The sequence below is a fragment of the Sturnira hondurensis genome, unplaced genomic scaffold (assembly GCF_014824575.4).
Source record: "Sturnira hondurensis isolate 20B ecotype Veracruz unplaced genomic scaffold, ASM1482457v3 Scaffold0008761, whole genome shotgun sequence".
Classification (NCBI taxonomy): domain Eukaryota; kingdom Metazoa; phylum Chordata; class Mammalia; order Chiroptera; family Phyllostomidae; genus Sturnira; species Sturnira hondurensis.
The window spans coordinates 3,677,519-3,702,916 of record NW_028081392.1 but is presented as its reverse complement, the minus strand read 5'-3'; the positions used below and the strand labels follow the sequence as shown (position 1 = coordinate 3,702,916).

Here is a 25,398-nt window from a genome sequence, read left to right as displayed (position 1 = left end):
CATTTAGAATTAAAGGGCAGATAAAGAGCTTCCCAGACAAGAAAAAGCTAAAGGAGTTTATCATCACCAAACCATTATTATATGAAATGTTAAAGGAACTTAAGAAAAAAAAGGAAGATCAAAGCTATGAACAATAAAATGGCAATAAATACATATCAATCTACAACTGAATCTAAAAAACAAACTAAGCAAAGAAGAACAGAGACAGAATTACAGATAGGGAGAACAGTGATGGCTGTCAGATGGGAGGAGGGATTGGGGGAGTAGGTGAAAAAGTGAAAGAAGAAGCACAAATTGGTAGTTACAGAATACTCACGGGGATGTAAAGTACAGCATAGAAAATGGAGAAGCCAAAGAACCTATATGCTTAACCCATGGACATGAACATAAGTGTGGGGATTGCCTGAGGGAGACAGGGGCAAAGGGGAAAAATTGGGACAACTGTAATAGCATAATCAATAAAATATAATTTTTTTAGAAGACAAGATTTTCCTGTGAGTCTCTAGATATTAGCAACTAGATCCGACCTTTAAGAACAGCAACAGTCATTTGTAACCATGAGGAGTATGAGCCTAAAAGACACTGGGAATGATGAGCAGAAAGACAAAAAGACCCAGAGCTCCCGGATGATGGTCCTGAATCACTGAATAATTAACCAACCCTTACCTCCATATTTATTGCGTTAAATATTAAGTTTTCATTTACAGATTAAGTCGTTCTCTTTTGGGTACCTCTTACTTACAAAGGCATCATAATACAAGTAGTATATAAACTTCCCGACTTTAGAAAGAACTAGTGCTAAAAAAGTTCATGCCCTAATCTACATATTTTAAAATAAGAAGGAAATCTAAATAAAGAAGCCTAAACTTAGAATAAAAACATTCTTCCAGATCCAGACCTAAATGGGCAATCAGAGACATTATCCCAAATTTTATCACCAACAATAGATGACTACTAGAATTAGATGCACTTATAAACAGTCAATCCAAATGCTGGAGAAAAAAACAGTTTTTTGTTCTCTGCTAAGAAATGTTAAGTTGGTAATATTTAAGATATAATGAAAGAGGCACTGAATTATATCTTGGGAGTCTACCTGATTTTCTTAAAGGAATCTGCTGGGAAATCTGGTTAACATTCATGAAGAAATAACTGAGACCTTAAAAAAAAAAAAAAAGACTGACTACAGCCTTTCACATATATGTGAAATCTAAAGAACAATGTTGCGGGCCAAGATGGAGGTGTAGGTAGAAACACTGTACCTCCTCACACAACCAAATTTAAGGACGAGATTTAGAAACAAAAACACAACCAAAACAGACAGAAAATTGAGCTGTACCCAAGTCCAACAACAATGAACCATTCATCTAGACCAGTAAGAGGGGCAGAGTGGGCAGAAAAAAGCAGTGGTTGGCAGACCTGGGTGGGCGCGGGACAAAACGAGCAGACTCAGTAAGGCTCACAAGGCGGCTGGCTGACCGTGGACACACATTCGCATGCAGATAAACCAGGTAAAGAACAATGTAAATGAGCAAACGCTCATCAATAATTCATTCTGAAATTATTTGAAACCTATGAGAAAATTAAAAACGTGTACAAATAATTCCTATTTACTCTTCACTTGCATTTACTTAATAGTAACAATATAAGGTGATTCCACTTATCTAAACTGTTTATTATTACTCTTAGTTACTGCTGAATCATCTGAGTGTTGCAGACATCAACACCCCTTCCATCCAAATACCTGAGTGTTATTTCCTAAAAACAAGACCATTGCATGACCACAATACATTTATTAATTCAGGATGTTTAACAGTGCTTCAATACTATTACCTAATCCATAGTCCATATTCAATTTTGCAAGCAATGTCCTTCACAATATCCATCTTCCCTCTCAGGATGTAATCCAGGACCATGCATTATATTTAGTTGTAAGTTTCTTTGGTTTCTCTTATCTGAAAAAGTTTTTGTCTTTCTATTTCACAACAGTGACTCTTAAAGAGTACAGGCCAGGTGTTTCAATGAAATTGGGTTTTTTCTGACATTTCTCTCATGATCAGATTCATGGTTTTTGTTTTTGTTTTTTTTGTAGGGATACTACACATGTGATATTCTGTTCTGGTCATATTCAGTGTATCACATCAGGCTATAAAAATTTAATATATACAAAGTGAGACATTTTCATAAAGGTAATATTTTCACAAGAAAAACACTTGTAAGTGATTAAGATATAAAAGACAATTTGAAAGAAAATTTTAAAATCTATTCTAGATAATGAATGTTTCAACCACTTTGCTAAATAATTGAAGAGTCGAGCTGCAATCTTAATGAAGTTCTACAGAGGGAGCTAGCACCACAAAGAATAAAAAACATACGGAACTTCAAAAGAAGACCTAGTCTGCCCGAAATACTGGATTTCTGTTCATCAACATGAGCTCAGATTATCCTCTAAGATTTTATCTTAGCCATAAAAAACACAGTATTACCTACAAACCATGGCACATTTCTAAGTAAACCACATTAAAACTTAGAAAATATAATACCCATCATAAATATCTTTAAATATTCTGTGACGTTGGTATATGTGTTTTAAATAATATTCCTCCAAAAAGGTAAAAAATATTGTTTTTCCTAAGTTACTGAACTTAGGCAAAATAGAAAGCAATAAAAAAAAAATGTCTGAACTCAAAACACACTTTCTATCCTTTTCTGCCATAAGGTAGAGTCTCTCCATGCCTCAATTTTCTATAAAATGGGAGTAATTACATCTACCTCAAAAGATTGCTATGAAATTATTAGAGCAGAAAAATAATTGAAATAATGTTCTTTTCTCGTCTTTTAATACATAAGTGTTATTTAATTGTTCAATACTTTCAAAAAAGAAATCGATAAGTATATTCAGTAGAGCAATTATTTTCAAAAATTAGATTAGTCACTAATAGATACTAAAAATTTCCCAAAACTCCAAAATGTTTATCATTCCCCAAAAGTCTCTCAATCCCAAAGGAGATACAGACAGTGTTAGCATACCCTTACTTTATTTTTCAGGTATTTTCTTTCATGGCTTCATTCTCAAAATGTTCCTGTTTGTTCTAGACCAAGGAGAAAAGAATTCAACATACCAGCACTCTCTCTTCATTCCATGTTGACCCCCCTGAACATTAACCCCATATTATAGTTCACCCATAATACTTGCTTTAGGATGAAACTTCCAATGGAAGCATTATACATAGAATCAAATAAGTTCTACACAAAAGGATTGTAGAGAAAAGGTTCTAGAATGCTCAAGAGAATGAGGTTAAAAAAGACCAAAGTATTTTAAAATTATTCCACACAATATGTGACTATAAAATGTATGAAAAATTAACTACATTATGGCTATGAATCTTTCTTATTTCATAAACATCTCTAAAATCTTTTAGAATCAAGTTGACCAAAAATCTTTGTGTTATACCCTCTCCCTGAAGAATGGGAAATGTCTTGCATTTTGAAGGCAGGCATAAGTAGTATTTGATGATTCTCTTCAACTCACTCAGTAGAAAGTCTAAGGAAGTTTCTAAAACCATAATACATACTATGAAATTAATCAGTCATTGGGTTTCATATTGCTTTTGGGTTCATTTTAACCAGTTACTGAGTCTTGCAATGGACATTAATCCCTTCTATATTAAAAAAAATCACTGCATATTTAGAGAACTGCTTGGTATAACAGAAAAAAACACTAAAACGGGAATCGGGAGGCTTGAATTCTGGTCCAGCATTTGTCATTATAGTGTAATCTGTACAAGTTACTTTATCACCGTAAATTTCACCATAAATTACAGATACTAGTTCTGAAGTTCATTTGTAGATTCAAAGTTCTATAATTTAAAAGATTATGGAAAAGTGGACTTTGAGAATGAAACCATAAAAATACTATACCTATTTATGCATGTTGAAAAGCAATAACCATTTAACTTTGTTGGTCTTAGATGTTCTTTATTTCAATTTTGGCCTTCTGCTTGCCAGGAGTTTTTCCTACTTTTGTATTAAGCAAATGCATTTTGCCATGAACAAAAATCTATTAGTTTTATAGGCAATCAGTTCTTATATTATTCTTATAAAACAATCTTCAGGTTTTTGAAGAACTGCTCAGTAACAACAATAATAATAATGGATATAAGAGCGTATCAGATGTTACTGATTGTCTCTAATTGCTCTTCACACATTTTTAAATATGTCACTTAAATACTTATAAATCTCCCCTGGTAGTTTAGAAATTGGGTACTGTTCTCTAAAAACTTAAAATTTTTCACACTACACTGAAGATCAAGATCTGACGGTGTCCTGTCCAATACCTGGCATCATTCCCCTCGCACAACTGAATAATTTTCCCCCATTTCATCATAATCATAAATTGACCATCATAATTATTGAGACAAAATTTTAAAACTTAAAGGGTAATTCTGAGAAAATAATTAGCTTTTGACATAAAAAGTCATTAAAGAGAATTCATTCAACCTCAGAGAGGAAAAATATACCTCATATCCAGAAAAGCGAAACTTTGCTTATAAAAATTTCCTCTTTATCTTGGCAAGCTATCTTGAGAAGTCAAGTAAATAAATGTGAATCTTTTTTAGAGGCTTTCCCCATAGAGTACAGCCAATTGAAAAACATCAGATATCAAGTTACTCCTGCCTGTGTTAAGTGGCACGGATACTTCTAAATTTATTTATATTGCCTTTGGTATTTGTCCCTAACTCCAGCCAACTTTTAACTTTCTTTATCTTAATCTTTATTGAAGGTAATATTCTATTTAGGTATTCATAAAACAAACATATTTACAGAACCAAACAAAATGGTTCCATAACTATTGATAAGAAACCCACGATTACAAAACCTTCAATTATGAAGCCGTGTATAACTGTCAAGTACTTAAATCAGAGAGTTAGTCTTCATTTGTAAATGAAGTCAATATCCTTCCTCTCAATAGCACCCAGCACACTGACCGGTAAGCGAAGAATATTTGGTGAATGAAATAATGATGTTTCTCTAGTTTATTTTAAACTACTCCACTGATAAAACTAAAATGCTGATAGACTAAGAAAATCTACAGAAGACTAATGCAACTAGCTCATTACTGAACCAACCTTTTTATAGTTTTGGATTATTCCTACCACAAATTTAACTGTTCGACTTTCCCTACTTAAAATCGCCCCCCAGAATCTTCAGTAGGTAGAACATTAGGAAACAGGAACCTGGGGAAAACCATTCTGCTTAAACAGACAACTGTCACTGCTGACCAATCTCTCCGGTTTTGTTGCATGTCAGTCTTCCCCAGACAAATAACATGTATATCTGTAAACTGCATTTTATACACTAAGAATATTTTTTTATTTTTTTATTTTTTTATTTTTATCTTTTATACACTAAGAATATTTTTAATGAAAATGCAGTTATTATTTACCACCTAAAATATTATCAAGACAATGAGACTTATCACTGTACTATTATTGGTACATACAGGATTAAGGCACATTTTCAAAAAGCAGGCTAATGTGATGGTATCACTGCATTTTTGCATTATCATGATAAATCAAGTCTGTCTTTAACATATTGGAATTAAGAATCTACAAATGAACATATTAGAATTAGAATTAAGAAGCCATAATGTTTTATGAAAACAAAGCATGGAATTATTAATTGGATAATTAAATTTTGTTTTATATCTACAGCTTATTAATTTTTTAAGACTTTGTTTATTTTTAAAGAGAAGGGAAGGGAGGGAGAAGGAGAGGGAGAGAAACATTGATGTGAGAAACATCCATCAGTTTTACCTCTCATACACATCCTGACCACGGACTGAACCTGCAACCTAAGCATGTGCCCTGACCAGGAATGGAATGAACCAGTGACCTTTCACTTCACAGACTGACACCCAAACAACCAAGCCAACATCGGTCAGGACCAGCTTATAATATTTTTAAAAGCTTGGACTTGCACACAAAGATCTTAGCTATTTGAATTTTAAGGACAAAAATCAGGTTATTTATGAGCAGCTTCCATGAAAGGCTAGTGTTGCAGTGGCATAGCATATTCAACTGAGACTTTAAAAACTACAAGGCAGAGAACCAGGAGCCACAGAACAAAGATAATCAACTAACGCCAAATCAAGTAACAATATTAACAAGAATAAGAATCTTACTACGTAACCACTAGTTACTAAAAAGACTTCATGTTATACTAAAAAAATAAAATTGTGCTCATTCAACCTTTAGATGTACATTATATTTGCTCACTTTGTTCACCATTATGACTATAAAGTTGAAACAGTTCATCTTATAATAGATAAGCCTATTAAGTCAACACTTTAAATTTAGTGCATTTAGAACTTCTTTCATTAAGTTGTTTTTCTGGTTATAGAAAGAGAAAAAATCCAGATAAACAATTCGTAGATTTTAAATATCATACCATTCTGAGCAGCACGATGAAATCTTGCACTCCCAGGCCTGTCCCACCCAGGATGTGCATCTCTCCCTGACCCAGTGTATCCAAGTTGTATAGCTACTGAGTAGCCCTCTGGGTTACCAGATCCACTGTTGTGGTATCACAGCGCTTGTGTTCACGTAACCCTTATAGTAGCGGACTCTTATGTTACAATCCCTACATCATTCACCTCACAGCACCTCATCACACAGGCACTGTATCGTTTCACATCATCATTATAAGAAAGGGAAATATAATACAGTAAGATGAGAGAGAGACCATATTCACATAACTTTTACTGTAATATATTATCATAATTGTTCTATTTTATTATTATAATTAATCTCTTATAATGTATAATTTATAAGTTAAACTTTATCATAGGTGTATAAATACAGGAAAAAACGTAGTATATATAGCATTTGGTACTATCCATGATTTTAGGCATCTACTGGGGGTCTAGGAATGTATCTCCCACGGAAAAGGTGGTACTACAGTATCATCAAGTGTGGTCCAACCTGAAGGTATAAATTTCTTGAATTCTAGACATGAGTTATTTGTATAATAACTAAGATAATCAGAACTTTCTAATGGCACAATGGGAAAAGAGGTAGGCTAATTAGAAAGCTGAAACAAAAAATTTTTAGCTTCCCTCTTTAGACAATCTTATGATACTAAAAAGGTTAAGGTAAGGTGAATTTTAAAAACTCCCAAGTCAGTAATTTTTAACTAAAAACTTCTCAGTCCCTGTAAGGTAGGAATCTTTTAAATACTACTATAGAACAGAAAAATAGCAATGGAGATATCCCAGAATCACACACACAGTTATTTTTATCTAAAAAACAAAACCAGCCCTGGCTGGCGTAGCTCAGTGGATTGAGCACGGGCCTGCGAACCAGACGATCGCGGTTCGATTCCCAGTCAGGGCACATGCCTGGGTTGCAGGCCGGTTCCTTGCAGGCTAACTACCAGCAGGGGACGCACAAAAGGCAACCATACATTGATGTTTCTCTCCCTCTTTCCTTCCCCTCTAAAAATAAATAAATAAATAAAATCTTTAAAAAAAAAAAAAATAAATAAAAAATAAAAAAAATAAAAAACAAAACCGTAAGAACATTAAAACTTTTAAAAGAAAAAAAATTGTACTCACATTTCAAACTGTTTAAAGTGTTTTACCTTATGCTAAACAATAACGACACACTATTTCATACAGCAACAAAAGAAACAAAATTATATTTCTCTATCTTAAGCATGAGGGTGGGGGAGTCAAGTAAGAGCCAAAAATTAACAGTGACAATTTAATGTTTTATCTGGAGAAAGAAAATAAAATGACATATTTCCCAATTATGGAAATATATAATATTACATATTTTAATGTAATAAAGTATATAAGTATATACTTTATAAGTATATAAGTATATAAGTATATAATATTACATACTTTCATGTGCATACAGGAACGATTATTTCCTGGAAACTTATAGGGTATAAATATCCTAATTCTACTAGGATTAAGGTCATAGTGTTATGTCTTTATATCCCATATGATCCTAAAAGTCAGATTATTCATATACATCTACTCCAAAGACAGGGTAACCTATGTTACGATCTCTGGTTTAATGCACTTACAGTTCCTTGTGCTTGTCCTCAGCCAAGATTTGGTCATTTGCTTTAAGAGAATACCTGTAACACAGAACAAAAACATACTGGTCACACATACATACAAGTATGTTTGACTCATGGACATCTGACTATAGTATCAACAGTTGACACCCATCGAGCACTACCACACTGTTTATAAAAAACGCCCAAGTTCTTTGCAGTTCTTATCACTTCCACACCCAAGACCCCAATAATTGATCAACTTGACCATTCTTTGACAGCACAAGATATCCTCAGTATTTTTCTATGGTGACTCATCTGTAATGTTACTTATCTAGCAGGCCAAAATTCAAGAAACTACTCTAATGGTAAGTACTTAAGAGTAAAAATGGGCTGTTATCCCATTCACTAAACACATAGTAAATGTCTGCTGTGCACCAGACCATGTACTGGGTAGTGTGACTTAAGAGAACAAATAAGCTTTGAAGTTCCTGACTATCGGACCATTTACTGGTTTAACAACCATAGGCAATTATTTCACCCCTTTTAAGTCCATTCCTTATCTATAAATTATCAGTTGTTATAAATTTTAGAATAGGGATCTTTCAAATTATTGCTGAAGTTAAAAGAATTTCTAAGGAGTACATTGCTGAAATAGATTTTAAAAAATGGACAGTAATTCCCAAGTCTTCAATTTCCACTTGGATTCAACCCATTCCTAAAACTAATCTACCTGACAACAGATCAGAGGTCCAAGTAGAGCAACCATGTAGGTTTTCCTTTCTTGCCTCCCCTTTCACAAGTGCCTTTACCTGCTTTATAAAGAGAATGGTGTTATTTACCACCCATCCTGAATAAAACTGTATCGCACTACCCAGTGTGTATGAAAATCGCTGATGTACAAAACAAGGAATGATTCATATTTTGTCTGCAAAGCCTTCTTTAATACCACAAACTGACTACAGGGCTTCCTGTTTTATACATTATTTCTATAAGTAATGAAGCCAGAAATTATAAATAGGGAACTGTGATAGGGTGTTCTATTTGCAGACATATACAGACATGGGGCAGAGGCTGACTGCAGCTTTCATTTTGAAAGTTTATCTCTTGTTCACCACTAAAGAACATACTACTTTTCAGAAAAAATCCTGTGAAACAAAGGTAAGTCAGTTTCTAATAAGAAAAAATGAAGACAATATCAACTTATTTCCTCTGGTAAACAAACTTAAAACAAGGCTCCTTGCCCTTCCATCTACCTACTGAAGATTAAATACCAAAAGATGGCTGTCATAGAAACACAAACCAAAGCCATTTATTTGAATTAAAAATGAGACCAGGCCTTTTCCACCATGAAAATTAATCTGACTGGTTTGGCAATGAAGAACAGTTTTGCCATTAAGGTTCTATGGCAGACGGCCTTAAAATGAATGGCTTTGACTAAAAGACATTTAAGGTACTTGATAAAGATATTTTATCAAAAAAAAATCCTTTTCAGAAAGGCATATTGAAATTAACAACATTTTACTTTTACCATCATCTCCTGAAATGTTAAGATAAACATACTGCCTATAAGAAAAACACTAATAGATATAATTACTAGTTATTTAATAACACCTTTTTTGGTATACTTCCCGGAATTCACATCTCTAGTGACTCTAATAAATGCCCAGGTCAGGTGGTTTCTAATTCTTCGTTTCCAACAAACTTAAAGAGAGGCCTAATTAAATTAACACTGAGAGGTAAATCAAAATAATGTTTGATGACAGAGAAGTTCAAATAATTGAGTGACAAAACTAAAACAACCATCTGTCTATTACCATCCAATTAATTATGTGAACTTCTTCTCAGCACTTGCATCTCTGACGAAAAAAGGGAAATAGGATGATGCAGAACTTGTCTTACTGCACAATGTGTATTATTTACCCACAAAAAGATGAATCAGAAACAGTTAAAAACTAGTTTCACCCATGTTATCACAAGACACATTTAACTTCATTTTCTTCTGTTTCATAATTATTTAACATCATTTTAACATATTTATGTTGTTGTACTAACTATATGCTAATTATAATCTCATGACTGGGAAATATTTTTTAATTCAATTTACATATATATTTTATGGAAGAGACATATGATGGGGTGATCAATATGCATGAAGGGCTTTAGTAAATAAAGTATATTACTTTCATAATATAGTACATGTAAAATATAATTGCTGCATAAAAAAACATTACTTAAAGACTGGTGAGGAAAAGCGTAACAGAAATACAAATTTAAACAAAAAAAGAATATAAAATTTTTAAATGTTAAAAAAGAGCGTGTTCGTGAATTTTTAGGAATGGATGATGATAGTTATCAAACCGCTATGTTAAAGTCCACTAAAAGAATGGATTTTTAAGTTTTATTTAATACTACCATAAAAGCTCATTAACTTAATGAATGAGAAAGTACTTCTTATTTTATTTTAATTGTTGCTCAAGTACAGTTTTCGGTCTTTTACTCCCAGCCCAGCCCACTCGCCCATCCCTCCCCAGAGAAAGTACTTCTTTATCAAAACATTTCTGTGTAAGTTAAAAAGTTTCAAACCAGTGGATTTGTCGACATCTGTATATATTTTAGCAAAGACTTTGGTACATACACAATAGGAACTTGCTCAGAGTTACTTTCCTTCTTACTCTAGCTGGCTAGTAATAGAGAAATAACAAACATCTTGCTTAAAGACCTCACAATTCAGCAAGCAAACAGAACAAAATAACTGTTCACTGTATGGTAAGTGCTACAAAAAAGTGCAATATATACTGTTCATACAAAAGAGGAAGTAGTCAGACTCCTTCCTAAGACAGACAAGAAAAGGACAGCTTTTATCTGCTCCCCAACTTTCTATTCCCCCATTAACATCTCTCTTCATTTCTCCTTCCCTATAAACAACCTTCCCATTTAAAGTTTCAGGATAAGAATTTAAGGAAATAGTAAAAGAGGCCTGAATAAAAGGTCCATAGAGGCAAGACGCAGGCAAGTATAGCCTGATTTTGATCAAATTACCAAAAGGAATATTTTACTCTCCTAATTCACAGAGTACATCTCCAGGTCCTCAACAATGAGTTTACAAGATCAATTTTGAACTATGCTCTAAGCAAGTAAATTCTCCAGTCTCAAACAGGCCTCAAAATCACTGTTCCTCTAGTATTCCTTTCTCTGATCTAATTTTCCCCACCCCAAACCAGGTAGGTAGCCTTCTATCAGATCTCAATTACCTTTATTCTTCATCTTTATTAGGTTTTTCTCAAATTTATCTTTCTTATCTCTATCTTGAGTCTTGCACACACAGAAATCTAGCCTACACATAAAACTGCAAGGTTTGAGGATACAGTACTCAAGACTGTTCCCACTTGTGACATCCCCTGCAAGTTCACAGGGTGCCCCAAACCACCCTCAGGTTCAATAATTCACTGCAAGGGCTCCCAGAACTCACTGAAAGCTATCATACAGATTACATGGTTACAGATTACAAGGAAAGGATACAAATCAAAATCAGCCAATGGAAGAGACATACAGGGCAGTGTGGGGGACAATTCCAAATGCAAAGCTTCCAGGATGCATTCTCCTTTGGCACCAACATGGCACTCTGGTGATACAGAATAATATGGTCGAGTATGGCCAGCCAGGCAAGCTCACAGAGCTTCAGTGTCCAGAGTTATTCTTTCTTCACTGAAGCTTCCTTACACAGAAATGGTTGATCAATTGACTGCTTATGTGGTTTAATAGGTCTCCAGGTCAACTGATACCACATAACCTAGAGCCTTACCCTAAATCACGTAATTGGTCACATTATTGGGTGTGGCCAACCCCTGTCCTAAACAAAAGACACCTCTACATGTATAATATAGACTACCTCCCAGAATCCAAGGGCAAAACCAGACCCCTCGTTGGGCAAGGCCAGATTCTTGACACATGCCTATGTGTATGTTTATTTGTTTATTTATATATGTCTATAAATATACAGATATACAAATTTATGTGTATATTTCTTTATTCATAAACTTCCAGCCAGATCTGTATTTTTCATATAACTCTCCCTTATAAATGCCTACTATATGAAATGCCACTACGGTAACCTATAGTTGTCAATTAGCTATCTTGCTGCCTAAAAGAATAACATTTTAATTTTGAAAATGGAACACTGATTTAGTTAGCAAATTAGAAAAAAGGCACTATTACAGAGGCAATTTGTTCCTCCAGGCAATGTAAATACCTTTCCAAAACTCATAAACTACAACCAAACTCCATGTTTATAGATGGTTATTTGTAAGGGAATAAAAACTTTACATTTTTTTAATGTACAGAAATAGTACACACCTACAATTGCAATGATTACGTTCATAACAAACTGCTTGAAGTTCATTTTAAAATAGGCAAACCATAAATTATAATTATAAATTTAAAGTAAATATACCATCAGAACCATAATCCTTACCAATGAAATAGAGATATTTTTCACTGAAACATATAATTAAGTGTTTAAATGTGCAGTTTGTAATTATAAATAGTTCTCGTTTTCATTTAGTATGTCCTGTTCTGCCAACCTTAACTGCTGTTGGCAGAATGGAAGATACAGAGCAGTTTGAATCTCTTTACTGCATTTAACTTACTTTGTGAACATTCCATGTTTTATGTTAATAAACTTCAAGAAGAAAATTCAACTTAGTAGAAAGTAGAGAGCTATACCTCAGTTGTCTACCATGTCTTTCTCAAATGGAAACAAAGCACGCCCTATTTTTAAGCTGGGTTTGGTTTCCTAAAGACATGATTAGATAGATGTTCTGCTTTTATATCCACTTCTTAGATTCAAACATGAACATAGTCCCTAAAAGAAGAGAGACAGCAAAAAGGTATAGTGTTAGTTCTCAAACTTCTTTCTGACTGAATTTACCAGAGGGGAAACACACACACTCCACGTCAGAAGATGAGGAGGCAGTAGATAGCACCGGGAAAGGCCCTCTCTAATCCTGTAGCTAACCACCACAAAGAAAATTTCTTCAGTGAGTGAAAGGCCATACGATTGAAAGTCTGAGACCTTTGTTATTGTCCGGATTCTGCCACTCTTTGAAGTGGACAAGCCATTTAATGTCTCTAAGGAAGACAAACTACCTATGTCACAGTGTTGCTATGTGGATCAAATGAGATAATACATTTGGGAACCAAGTCAGGTTCCCAGTAGGGGACGCGCAAAAGGCCACCACACATTGATGTTTCTCTCCCTCTTTTTCTCACTCCCTTCCCCTCTCTAAAAATAAATTTTAAAAACATTTTTTAATTGTTAACAATCACACCACACAAAAAGTAGCAGACTGCATCAATAAATTATAGTAAAACCATGGGAAAATGGTTCGATATTAAGTTTTAAAAAAATCCCAAAACACTCCTAGAAAGAACTGGAAATATATATGTAAAAATATTACATATAACATTACAGGATTTTTATTTTCTTCTTTGTACTTTTAAAAACTGTAAATAATAAGCATATTATTTTTGAAATTAGGAAAATATATTAAAAATGTAATACTTTAGAATGTGATTATGATATTCATCTGCATATAGTTTTCACTTAAACTTTTCAACCAATGAACATGAAAGTCTTCAAAGATTAGTTCAAATCTTCTCTTGTATAAAAACTTAAAATTTTTTTTTTATTTTTTAAAAGAAGCATTTTATTTTTAAAGATTTTATTTATTTATTTATTTATCTTTAGAGGGGAAGGAGAGGGAGAGAAACATCAATGTATGGTTGCCTTTCGTGCATCCCCTGCTGGGAGTTGGCCTGCAGGGAACCGGCCTGCAACCCAGGCATGTGCCCTGACTGGGAATCGAACCGCGATCCTCTGGTTCGCAGGCCCGCACTCAATCCACTGAGCTACACCAGCCAGGGCTAAAAACTTAAAATTTTTAATTTAAATGTTATTGAATAAACATTGACAGCAACAGGTGACAAGTTATATAGGAAGAAGAGGAAAGAAAAGTGAGGGAGAGGAAGAGAGAGCAGTAGAGAGGAGGAAAGAGGAGAGGACAAAGAGGACTACTGTCCCCAATCCTGTCTGAGCTGTTTATGGATGACACGCTTAAAGCAAAAAGTAGAGAATCCAGTAATGGCATTCCCACCATGGGCAATGGGAAAATGCTATTGTTATTCAGGTTAATCATTTACTATTAGAACATATAAATAAAATATATTCATACATTATAGGTAACTATTATGATAGGCAAGAACAGTAGTAGTATAATAAAGTAAAGTGTGGGCCTTTTATAAGAGACCGAAACAAACATTTATTCAAATGTGTTTCTCCCTGAAAATCAGCATAACAGAATTTCAGGCTGAAGATCCTTGAAGAGATGGTGACCTCCGGAACCAGCCCTACCCCAGCGGTCCCCAACCCCCCGGGGCAACCAGATGCTATGGGTCCCTGGTCTGCTAGGAACCTGCCCACGCAGCAGGAGGTGAGCAGCAGCAAGGGAGCTAAGCTTCATCTGTATTTACAGCTGCTCCCCACTGCTGGCACTACCACCTGAGCTCTTCCTCCATCAGATCAGCAGGGCATTAGGTTCTCACAGGAACACGAACCCTACTCTGAACTGAGCCCTGAGGGATCTAGGTTGTGTGCTCCTTATGAGGATCTAATGCCTGGTGATCTGAGGTGGAGCTGAGGCGGTGATGCTAGTGCTGGGGAGCGGCTGCACACACAGATCATCATTACCAGAGAGGTGTGACTGCACAGAAAGGTGTGACTGCACTTATTGTGACTACAATAAGTCAACTGCTTGTGGATTCATATCAAAACCCTATCAGTGAGTGGCAAGTGACAATTACGCTGCATCTGGTGGCAGGCTCTATAGTGGCAGGTGAGTTGATGTATTTCAATTGTACAGCTACATCGGTGGCAGGCTGTAAGTCAGAATTGGACACCTATTTCAGTCCATGTGTGGCCCGCCCATTATCTTATTTACCACTTCTGTCTGCGTCGCTTTCCTGCACTACGCACTTGTCTCAGTCACAGTTTTGGTAAGCCCACATGCTAACCCTAGCCAAAATGAGTAAAAAGCAAACATTGCTAGAGAGCCTCCTTTAAACAGGGGGAAAGACCCAATGATGAGACAGAGGAAGACTCTAAAACTGCAAACAAAAAGCAAGCTGCACTTAAAGAAAATACCCACAGTCCTACTTAAATTACAGGTTTGCTGCAACAGGTGATTCACATTCTCCAAGTCCACTTTGTACAATATGTGGCAACCAGCTATCCAATGAAGCCATGAAGCCTTCAAGACTGCTTTGTCAAGCACCCGGTATTAAAAGACAAGCCTTTGGAGTTTTTCAAAAGAAAAAAATGCGAACACAAAGAAAGAAGCAATTATTAAAGGCCATCACTTCATCAAATGTGTCTGTGCTAAGAGCATCATTCTTACTTACTAACTGCATTGCTAGAGCTAAGAAGGCCTTTACTACTGACGAGGAGTATTTTACTACTGCTGCTACATATATTTGTCATGAACTCTTAGGATAAGCTGCAGTTCAAAAGGTGTCAAGTGTTCCCCTTTTGGCCAACACCATAACTAGAAGAACTGATGAAACAGCAGAGGATAATGAGGCACAACTGTTAGTGAGGATTAATGCGTCACCGTGGTACGCAATCCAGGTTGACCAGTCTACCGATATTGACAACGAGGCAACAATGCTCATTTTTGTGTGATGTATTTTCAGGGGGTTGTGCATAAGGATGTGTGTTGGGCACTTTTGTTGCCAACCAACACCACAGCTGCAGAACTATTCAAGTCTCGAGTGCTTACAAATCAGGAAAACTGAATTGGTCATTTTGTGTCAGTATGCATGGATGGAATGGTGCCGTGACTGGACCACTTTCTGGTTTCACTACTCAGGTCAAAGAGTTGGCTTCTGAATGTGAGTCTATGCACTGTGCGGGCTAGCAAAAAAACTAGCTGAAAAATGTCATCTGAACTTAACAACATTTTACAGGATGTGATTAAAATTATCAACCACATTAAAGTCCAGGCCTTTAACTGACAGCTCTTGGTACACCTCTGTGATGAGATACACACAGACCACACACATCTTCTCTTATACACAGAGATGAGATGGCATTCCAAAGGTAGATCACTGGCCAGTTTTTGAGATAAGAGAACTGTCCACACATTTCTCTTAGAAAAACAGTCACCACTGGTAGCACATTTCAGTGACACAGAGTGGGTCGCAAAATTTGCTTATTTGTGTGACATATTTAACCTGCTCAACAAACTCAGTCTGTCACTTCAGGGGAGAATGACAACTGTGTTCAAGTTGGCAGATAGGTGTTCAAGTGGCTACATTCAAAGCCAAACTGGACTTACGGGGGCAATGGGTGAACACTGAGATTTCTGACATGCTTCAAACATCAGCAGAGATTTTGAAAGAGTCTGAGCCAGGGCCTTCTTTCTCCCAGCTGGTGCATGAGCACCTATCTCTGCTTTCAAAAGAGTCTGAGCATGACTCCCCAACCACAAACACTCCCGAACTGGGAAGGAATGGATCCGCAACCCATCTGTGAATAAGCCAGGTGGACTGACTTTGTCTGTGCTGGAAGAGGACCAACTGTCTGAGATCGCAAATGACAACTGCCTTAAAAGTATGTTTGAGACAACTTCAAATTCCCATACAGCCTGCACTAAAGTCATATTTATTTATTTTTAGAGGGGAAGGGAAGGAAAGAGGGAGAGAAATATCAATGTATGGTTGCCTCTCATGCATCCCCTGCTGGGAACTGGCCTGCAACCCAGGCATGTGCCCTGACTGGGAATCGAACCGCGATCCTCTGGTTCGCAGGCCCATGTTCAATCCACTGAGCTACACCAGCCAGGGCTGCACTTTTTGAATCATCCCAAAACCATCCCATTGCCCTGGTGTGTGAAAAAACTGTCTTTCACAAAACTGGTCCCTGGTGCCCAAAAATGTTGGAAAGCACTGCCTACCCAAAGTCACACATGTAGGAAGTGACGGCAATCTGACTGTAACATCTGTCACCCCATTGATCACCAGGTTGATTCAGCTGACCTGGCTGGCTAGGCGAGTGTCCCCTTCCTCCCTCTCCAATCCATGTCTGTCCCTCCCGAAGCTGTGTGCTCAGTGGAAGAGGACAACCTTCCCAACTAGAGGAGAGGACCAGTCTTCGGTCAAGGGCATACAAATAGCTGCACTCCCCTGCTAGAACCTCCAAACAAGCTCTCAAGGTCCAAAGTCACACATGTAGTTAATGCCAAACCAGAACTTGCTACACAACAGGGTGAAAATAAATTATTTCACAAATACCTGCAACTAAGATTGCCTCCAGAGATATAACAAGTAAAATTCCTAAAAATCTACAAACATTACCACATAATCCAAAGGATCAAAACAGTATCCTGCAAACTTTTATAGAATTGGTAGAATCAATCAGATAGTTAGTGCATGTATGGTAGTACAAGTTTAAACATATTTGATTGGCTCTTGCAATTAAAAACTAAAGACTGATTAAAACATTCTTGGGAGGAAGAAAAGGGAGGGCAAAATGTTAATCACCATAACAATGTTTCCTACTAAAATTGAAATTTAAGAGGTTTATAAAGAAACAGATTAAGAGTAAACCACAGGGTTAGAAAGAAAATAATAGCAAAAGTACATGGATTATGAAAGTAATATTTTAAATTTTCATTAGTAAACTAGATGAGGATTAAAACTTAATTAGAGAAAGCTGAAGGAGAAAAAATAAACTGGATTTAAATCTACAAAAATTATACTCTTTGTATTCTAACTTTTTTCCTTATGCTTTTATTTTAAGTTGATAATTATTCCAAATGACTAGCCACATATTTTCACTACAGAATTTTTTTAAAATGTGCTAAGTGTGATATGTCACTGCTTTCCTCTTGGACCATATCAAGAGAATTGGCCCACTTAATATATCACCTACCATTTATTTCCATTTTTAACTTTTATTTATTAATTTTATTTTTTAAATCATTTAAAAGTATTTTTTCTTAAAGATTTTACTTATTTATTTTTAGAGAGAGGGGAAAGGAAGAAGAGAGGGAGAGAAACATCAATGTGTAGTTGCCTCTCACGTGCCCCAAACTGAGGACCTGGCCCACAACTCAGGCAAGTGCCCTGACTGGGAATCCAACCAGCAACCCTTTGGTTCACAAGCCTATGCTCACTCCTCTGAGCTACACCACCCAGGGCTATTAATTATATTTTTAATTATATTTTATTGATTATACTATTACAGTTGTTCTAATTTTTCTGCCTCTGCCCTCCTCAACCCAGTACCCTCAACGTCCTCAGGCAATTCTCCCACCATGTTCATGTCCATGGGTCATGCATGTAAGTTCTTTGGCTACTTCATTTCCTATACTTACTTTACATCCCCATGATTATTCTGTACCGATCTATTTGTACTTCTTAATCCCTTCACCTCTTCATCTATTCTCCAACAACCCCTACCCCATCTGGCAACCATCAAAATGTTCTCAGTATCCATGACTCTGTCTCTCTTCTTGTTCGCTTGGCATGTTTGTAAGATTCAATTGTTGATAGATATGTATTTTTGCCACTTTATAATTCATAGCTTTGATCTTCCTTTTCTTAAAAAAGTCCCACTATTTCATTATTATATTTCATATTTCATATAATAATGGTTTTGTGATAATGAACTCCTTTCATTTTTTTTCTTATCTTGGAAGCACTTTATCTGCCCTTACATTCTAAACCCAAGACAGGTTTGCTGGGCAGAGCAATCTTGGCTATAGGACCCTGCTTTTCATGACTTTGAATATTTCTTGTCAAACTTTTCTAGAATGATTTCTTATGAGAAATCAGCTGACACTCTTATGGGAACTCCCTACAGGTAACTAACATTTTTTCTCTTGCTGCTTTTAGTATTCTCTCTTTGTTGAGACCTTTGGCATTTTAATTATAGTGTACCTTAGAGTGGATCTATTTGCATACATCTTGTTTGGGACTCTCTGTACTTCCTCGACTTGCATGTCTATTTCCATCTGTTTCCTTCACCAAATCAGGGAAGTTTTCTTTCATTATTTTTTCAAATAGATTTCCAATTTCTTACTCTTTATCTTCTCCTTTTTGTACCCCCCCATGATGTAAATGTTGGACCTCTTAAAATTGTCTCAGAGGCTGCTTATGCTATCCTCATTTTTTGTATTCTTTTTTCTTCTTGTTCTGATTGGTTATTTTTTGCTTCCTTATATTCCACATCATTGATTTGATTCTTGGCTTCATCCACTCTACTGCTGTTTCCCTGTGAATTGTTCTTTGTTTCAATTAGTGTGTCCTTTGTTTCCTACTGGATCTTTTTTAATGCTTTTCAGGTCCTCACTAAGTTCCTTGAACATCCTTATAAACAGTGTTTTGAACTTTGCATCTGTTAGACTGCTTATCTCCATTTCATTTAGCTATCTTTCTAAAGTTTTGATCTGTCCTTTCATTTGGGCCATGTTTCTTTGTCTCCTCAATTTGGCAGCCTTCCTGGGTTTGTTTCTATGTATTAGATAAGAGCTGCTTGGACTTTGTGTCTTGATAGTATGGCTTTATAGTAAATGTCCTATAGGGCCCAGTGGCACAGTCTTCCCATCACCTAAGCTGGGTATTCAAGGTGTACCCTTCATGTGGACTCAGTACACCCTCCTCTTGTAATTGAGCTTTGGTTGCTATCGGCAGACCAATGGCAGGGATTGATCCAGGTCAGTCAACTACAAGGACTGTTTGTTACCACTGACCACCAACCTCTGCCCTTTGTGGAAAATCAGTTGTGCAGAGGGCAGTGTGGTTGTACTCTGACATGGTCTGTAGCTGTCCCCTGGGTGTGCTGGCCCTGGTGTTTCCTGTGTGGTAAAGGCCAAGATCAGCCCCCACCTGTGTTTTGCCTAGGGCACCCTGCCTGAGCTATAAAGCAATCAAAGATAAACCAGGTGAAACTGGGGAGTGGGACAGACTGTGCAACAGGGTCCCAGCAACAGGAGATAAAGCCTCAAACCAGTGACTGAAAACACCTGTGGGGGATGAGGTGCCAGGAGAGACTCCCAGCCTCACAGGAGAGTTCTTTGGAGAGACCCACAGGATCCTAGAACATACACAAGACCACCCACCCAGGAACCAGCACCAGAAGGGTCCAGCTTGCTTGGGGGAAGCAGCAGAAGGGACTGAAATCTTGCAGAGAGCTGAGCAAGTGCCACTGTTCCCTCTCGGACCCCCCCCACATACGGGGTCACAACCCAATGACAGGAGGTTGCCCCGCCCTGGTGACACCTAAGGCTCCACTCCTCGTATGTAACAGGCCCATTAAAACAAAAAAAAAATGGCTGAAGAGAAAGAACAGATCAAAGCTCCAGAAATAATACAATTAAGTGACCAAGAGACAGCCAACCTATCAGACACACAGTTCAAAGCACTAGTGATCAGGATTCTCACAGAACTGGTTTAATTTGGTCACAAATTAGAGGAATAAATGAAGGCTACACTAAGTAAAATAAAGGCAAATGCAGAGGGAACCAATAGTGATGGGAAGGAAACTGAGACTCAAATCAATGGAGTGGACCAGAGGAAGAAAAAAAATGAACAAACAGAAAAGAATGAAGAAACAAGAATTCAAAAAAATGAGGAGAGGCTGAGGAACCTCCAGGACATCTTTAAACGTTCCAACATCCGAATTATAGGGGTACCAGAAGGGGAAGGAGAAGAGGAAGTGCAACAAGTGGAAACCTTATTTGAACAAATAATAAAGGAGAACTCCCCCAATATGGCAAAGGAAATAGACTTCCAGGAAGTCCAGGAAACTCAGAGAGTCCCAAGGAAGTTGGACCCAAGAAGGAACACACCAAGGCACATCATAATTACATTACCCAAGATTAAAATGAAGGAGAGAATCCTAGAAGCAGCAAGAGATAAAGGGACAGTCACCTACAAAGGAGTTCCCATCAAACTGTCAGTGGATTTCTCAAAAGAGACCTTACAGGCAAGAAGGGGCTGGAAAGAAGTATTCCAAGTCATGAAAGGCAAGGACCTACATCCAAGATTGCTCTATCCAGCAAAGCTTTTATTTAGAATGGAAGGGCAGATAAAGTGCTTCTCAGAGAAAGTCAAGTTCAAGGAGTTCATCATCATCAAGCCCTTATTATATGAAATGTGAAAGAGAGTTCCCTAAGAAAAAAAAGATAAAAAATATGAACAGTAAAAATATAGCAAACTCACAGTTATTAACAACCACACCTAAAATAAAAGCAAAATAAGCAAACATCTAAAACAGGAACAGAACCACAGAAATAGAGATCACACATAGGTTTAGCAACAGGAGAGTGGGAAGAGGAGAGAGGGGGGAAAAGGTACAGAGAATAAGTAGCAAAGATGGTAGGTTGAAACAGACAGGGAGAGAGCCCTGGCTGGTGTAGCTCAGTGGATTGAGTGTGGGCCTGCGAACCACACAATTGCGGTTCGATTCCCAGTCAGGGCACATGCCTGGGTTGCAGGCCAGTTCCCAGCAGGGGACACACAAGAGGCAACCATATATTGATATTTCTCTCCCTCTCTCCTTCCCTTCCCCTCTAAAGATTAATAAATAAAATTTATTTTTTAAAAAAGAAAAGAAAATAGACAGGGAGAGGTTAAGAACAGTATGGGAAATATAGAAGCTAAAGAACTTATAAGTATAACACATGGACATGAACTAAAGGGGTGGAATGTGGGTGGGAGAGGGTGTGCAGGGTGGAGGGGAGTGAAAGGGGGAAATGAGACAACTGTAATAGCATAATCAACAAAATATATTAAGAAATAAAAATAAAGATAAAAGCATACCTAGTACATGTCAAATAAATGCTATGATTAACAGAAAATAATTGTTAAAAATGATTATTCTCTTATTTTTCCCTTTACTCTTGAAAGTCTTTCAGGTAAATTCTCCATGACCCTTTTTTACTTAATTTTATTTTTATTTTAAAGATTTTATTTATTTATTTTTAGGGAGAAGGGGAGGGAGGGCGAAAGAGAGGGAGAGAGGGACATCAATGTGAAAGAGAAACATCGATAGTACTCAACCCAACCAGGGACAAACCCCAAAGCCAGGCGTGCCCTGACCAGAAATTGAGCCAGTGACCTTTTGCTTTGCGGCAGGATACCCAACAACTGAGCGAAACCAGTGGGGGCAATCCATGGCCCTTCTCTAGATTCAACCCTTTGTTCAGCACTAGTCCAATTTACAAAGACCACTAATATCTGATGACTCTTGTGCTTTAGAAAACTACTTTGAAATCTTAACAAACATCACTGGGGGGAAAATGTATCTAAAAGCAAAAGAAGTATCAATTCCCTCCTTAACTTTAAACACTGATCACTTAAAATCTCACTTTTAAAAAGGTATTTTATAAAAAATATTTTTAAGTCAGGCACTATTTGCCAATAATAAATACACTAAGGCATGAGGGAAGAGTATAGTGCAGTCCCCCTGTACCAAGAGCTTACTGCATGTCAAAGATTCACTGAGACACTTTTCCTAATTGTCTCTCCCCTCAGCAACGTTTATAAATGTGGCATGTAAGAATTATACTATGGATGTTTAATTATAAACCTAGTACGAAAAAGAATACTAAGCTTCCTTTCAAGTAATATATCAGTAGAAAGCAGAAGAGAATAAGAAAATGAGAGCAAAGTAAGTCAAAGGAAATTGTAAATCAAAAGAAAAAGAAACCTCTCTTTTGTTCAAAACACTGAATTGTAAGTTAAGATCATCACATAAATTACATAAATTGTTTGAACTATGAAACAAAGAATGAGGCCGGCAATCAACAAAAGATTTGAACTAATGGGAAGTTAAGATATTTATTTTTCCAGCAATTGCTCTATAAGGTCGAAAGCAGGCTTACTCATTTTGAATCCTCAAAATCTGGCATGTAGTTATTACTATGAGTTTATACAATATGTTTCAATTATCAATAATTTAAGAATCTAGTTAAAAATAAAGGTAGTATGGCATGGTGAAATAGGAAACACATAAGGGTCAGGAGTTACAAATTCCATCTGCTAACTGCACTGTTAATTTTAATTACAGGTAAAACATCTCTGAGCCTGTTCCTCTGCTGTCAAATGAGTAAAAAGAACTGAATTATCTCCAAATCCCAATCTATTCCAAATTCTATGAATCTATAGTTATATGTTTCCTCTTACAATACATAGAATAGTGAAATATACACCACATGCATATCCCTTGGACTTCCACTTAAATATAGGCACAAAGGCTATCTATTCTTCATCCCAAGAGTCTGTTAAAATGATAATAAAGGATAAAAAAAGGAAGCATCTAAAGTAACAAGAATAATGTAAGTATTAATGTTCAAGAAGTTTCTACACATTTTCAGTAAAGGAAAGAAAACGAGGAACTCAGCAGAGCTGAAGAAACTAAAATTTCAATTGCAAGAGCAAGAAGCTACATGTGATTAGCAAACCTAGACTCACAGGGTGAAGCCGTGAGTCTCAGAAGAAGAAACAGATAAGGCACAGAGCTAATGGTGACTCACCACCACAACTCAAAATCCTGAAAATTGATTAAGAGGGTTATCCCTTCAAGAAACCAAATGCAAGCACCTTTAAACTAAGGGACACCAGGCAAAACAGGAGGAATAGAGAGGGACAGATGAAACTGTCGATTTAATTATGGTAACTATAATTAAATTTATAGCCCCCTCTCCCTGGCCAGGTCTAATAATAAAATAGTCGGGCTTTATTTTTCAAAACAACTTCAAAAAGGAAACTAGAAGGCTTTTCTATAAAAAAATTGAAAAGACTCAGGGAATAAACTTCCAGACATTAATATTAGGGGTCATCCCCTCAAAAACCAGGCTTTTGGCCTAACCAAGCCACAATAAATTCCCATCAGTAAACAAGCCCAACTCATACGTACCAACCTTGCAATGAAGTACTGAATATAAAATACGTGATGGGTGGAGGTGTATTTTTAAAAAACAACAAAACACTTCTGACTTATTCGTGAGTGTTCTTTGGCACTGTAACAAACTAAACCATATCTTAGGAGGTTAAAATAACAAATAGTATTATCTCACAGTTATCTGATGATTGGGAATCCAGTAGTGGCTAAACTGAGTGTTTCTGACTCATTGTCCCTTATGAGGTTGCTGCAATCATGTTAAGGCTCAACAGAGGATGAAGAATCCACTTCCAAGTTCACTTTCAAGGATATTGGTAAGTCTCGGTTCCTCACTGGCTGTAGGCCAGAGGCCTTTTACCTCCAGTCACTTGGGCCTCTCCATAGGCGGCCTAAATGTCCTCAAGATGTGGCAGTTAGCTTCTCCCAGAATGAGTAATACAAAAGAAAGTGACAAAGGGACAGAAAGAGAAACAAAAAGACAAGTATACAAACAAGTGAGAAAGCACCCACGAGAGAAGACACGGTCTTTTACAACCTAATCTCCGAAGAAGCAAACCATCACTTCTGCTGTATGCCACTGGTTTGCAGATCAGCCTTGGTGTAAACTGGGAGGGGATCACCAGGAACCATCTTGGAGGTTGGCTATCATAGTCTGTCCTCTGGCCCCCAAAGATCCCTGCCTGTTTCTCACATCCATGTGTGGTGCTCCCCCCAACCCCCTGCCAACATTATACGAGGTATTACCAATAGCAAGCATATGGTAAAAATAATGACATGGCACTTCCAAGATTACGTTATAAAAAAGACTGTAACTTCTATCTATGGAAGGGAAAGTTGACACTCTCACTCTCTCAAATGACTGGCAGTAAGGCAAACAGCTGTCATGCTTTTAGGACACAGAGGGGCCCACAAGGTAAAACACAGAGGCCCTCAGTGCAACAGTTCTGAAGAAACTGAGGCCAGCCAATAATGTGAGTGAGCTTGGAAGCAAACTCATCACCCACAATTGAGCCTTGAAATGATTGCTGCCCTGGCCAACATGTTACAGAACAGAGGTCCATGGGGTGGGGGGCAATATTTGGCCCACCCAGGGATGCCAAAAACTGTTATAGAACAACAAGGGCCCCTCCCAAGGATGGTATACTAATACTGTCCTGACCACCTACTGGGCTCATCTGTCTGCACTAGAGGAAAGATGTCTCTCAATGCCAGAGATTTGTGGAAAGTAAAGGTTTATTTAAAGCTATACAGACTTAAAATAGTGACCCAATGCCCCCATTAAAATATCAAAGTCCTTTAGGATACCCACAGATGCCCACAGTGCTTCCTTTTCCCCCTGCACTAATTCGAGGTACTGTAACTCAGGAAAA

General features: G+C 36.9%; 1 protein-coding gene across 3 annotated transcripts in view; it reads right to left on the bottom strand.

Annotated features, from left to right (window-relative positions):
• Nucleotides 1–25,398, bottom strand: part of ADK (adenosine kinase) — a 594,334-nt gene that overhangs the window by 505,703 nt on the left and 63,233 nt on the right. For all 3 annotated transcript variants that reach the window (XM_037055967.1, XM_037055969.1, XM_037055968.1), the window contains exon 3: nucleotides 8,092–8,145. In XM_037055967.1, the coding sequence (XP_036911862.1) occupies nucleotides 8,092–8,145 (54 nt within the window). The remainder of the gene's footprint in view (nucleotides 1–8,091; nucleotides 8,146–25,398) is intronic.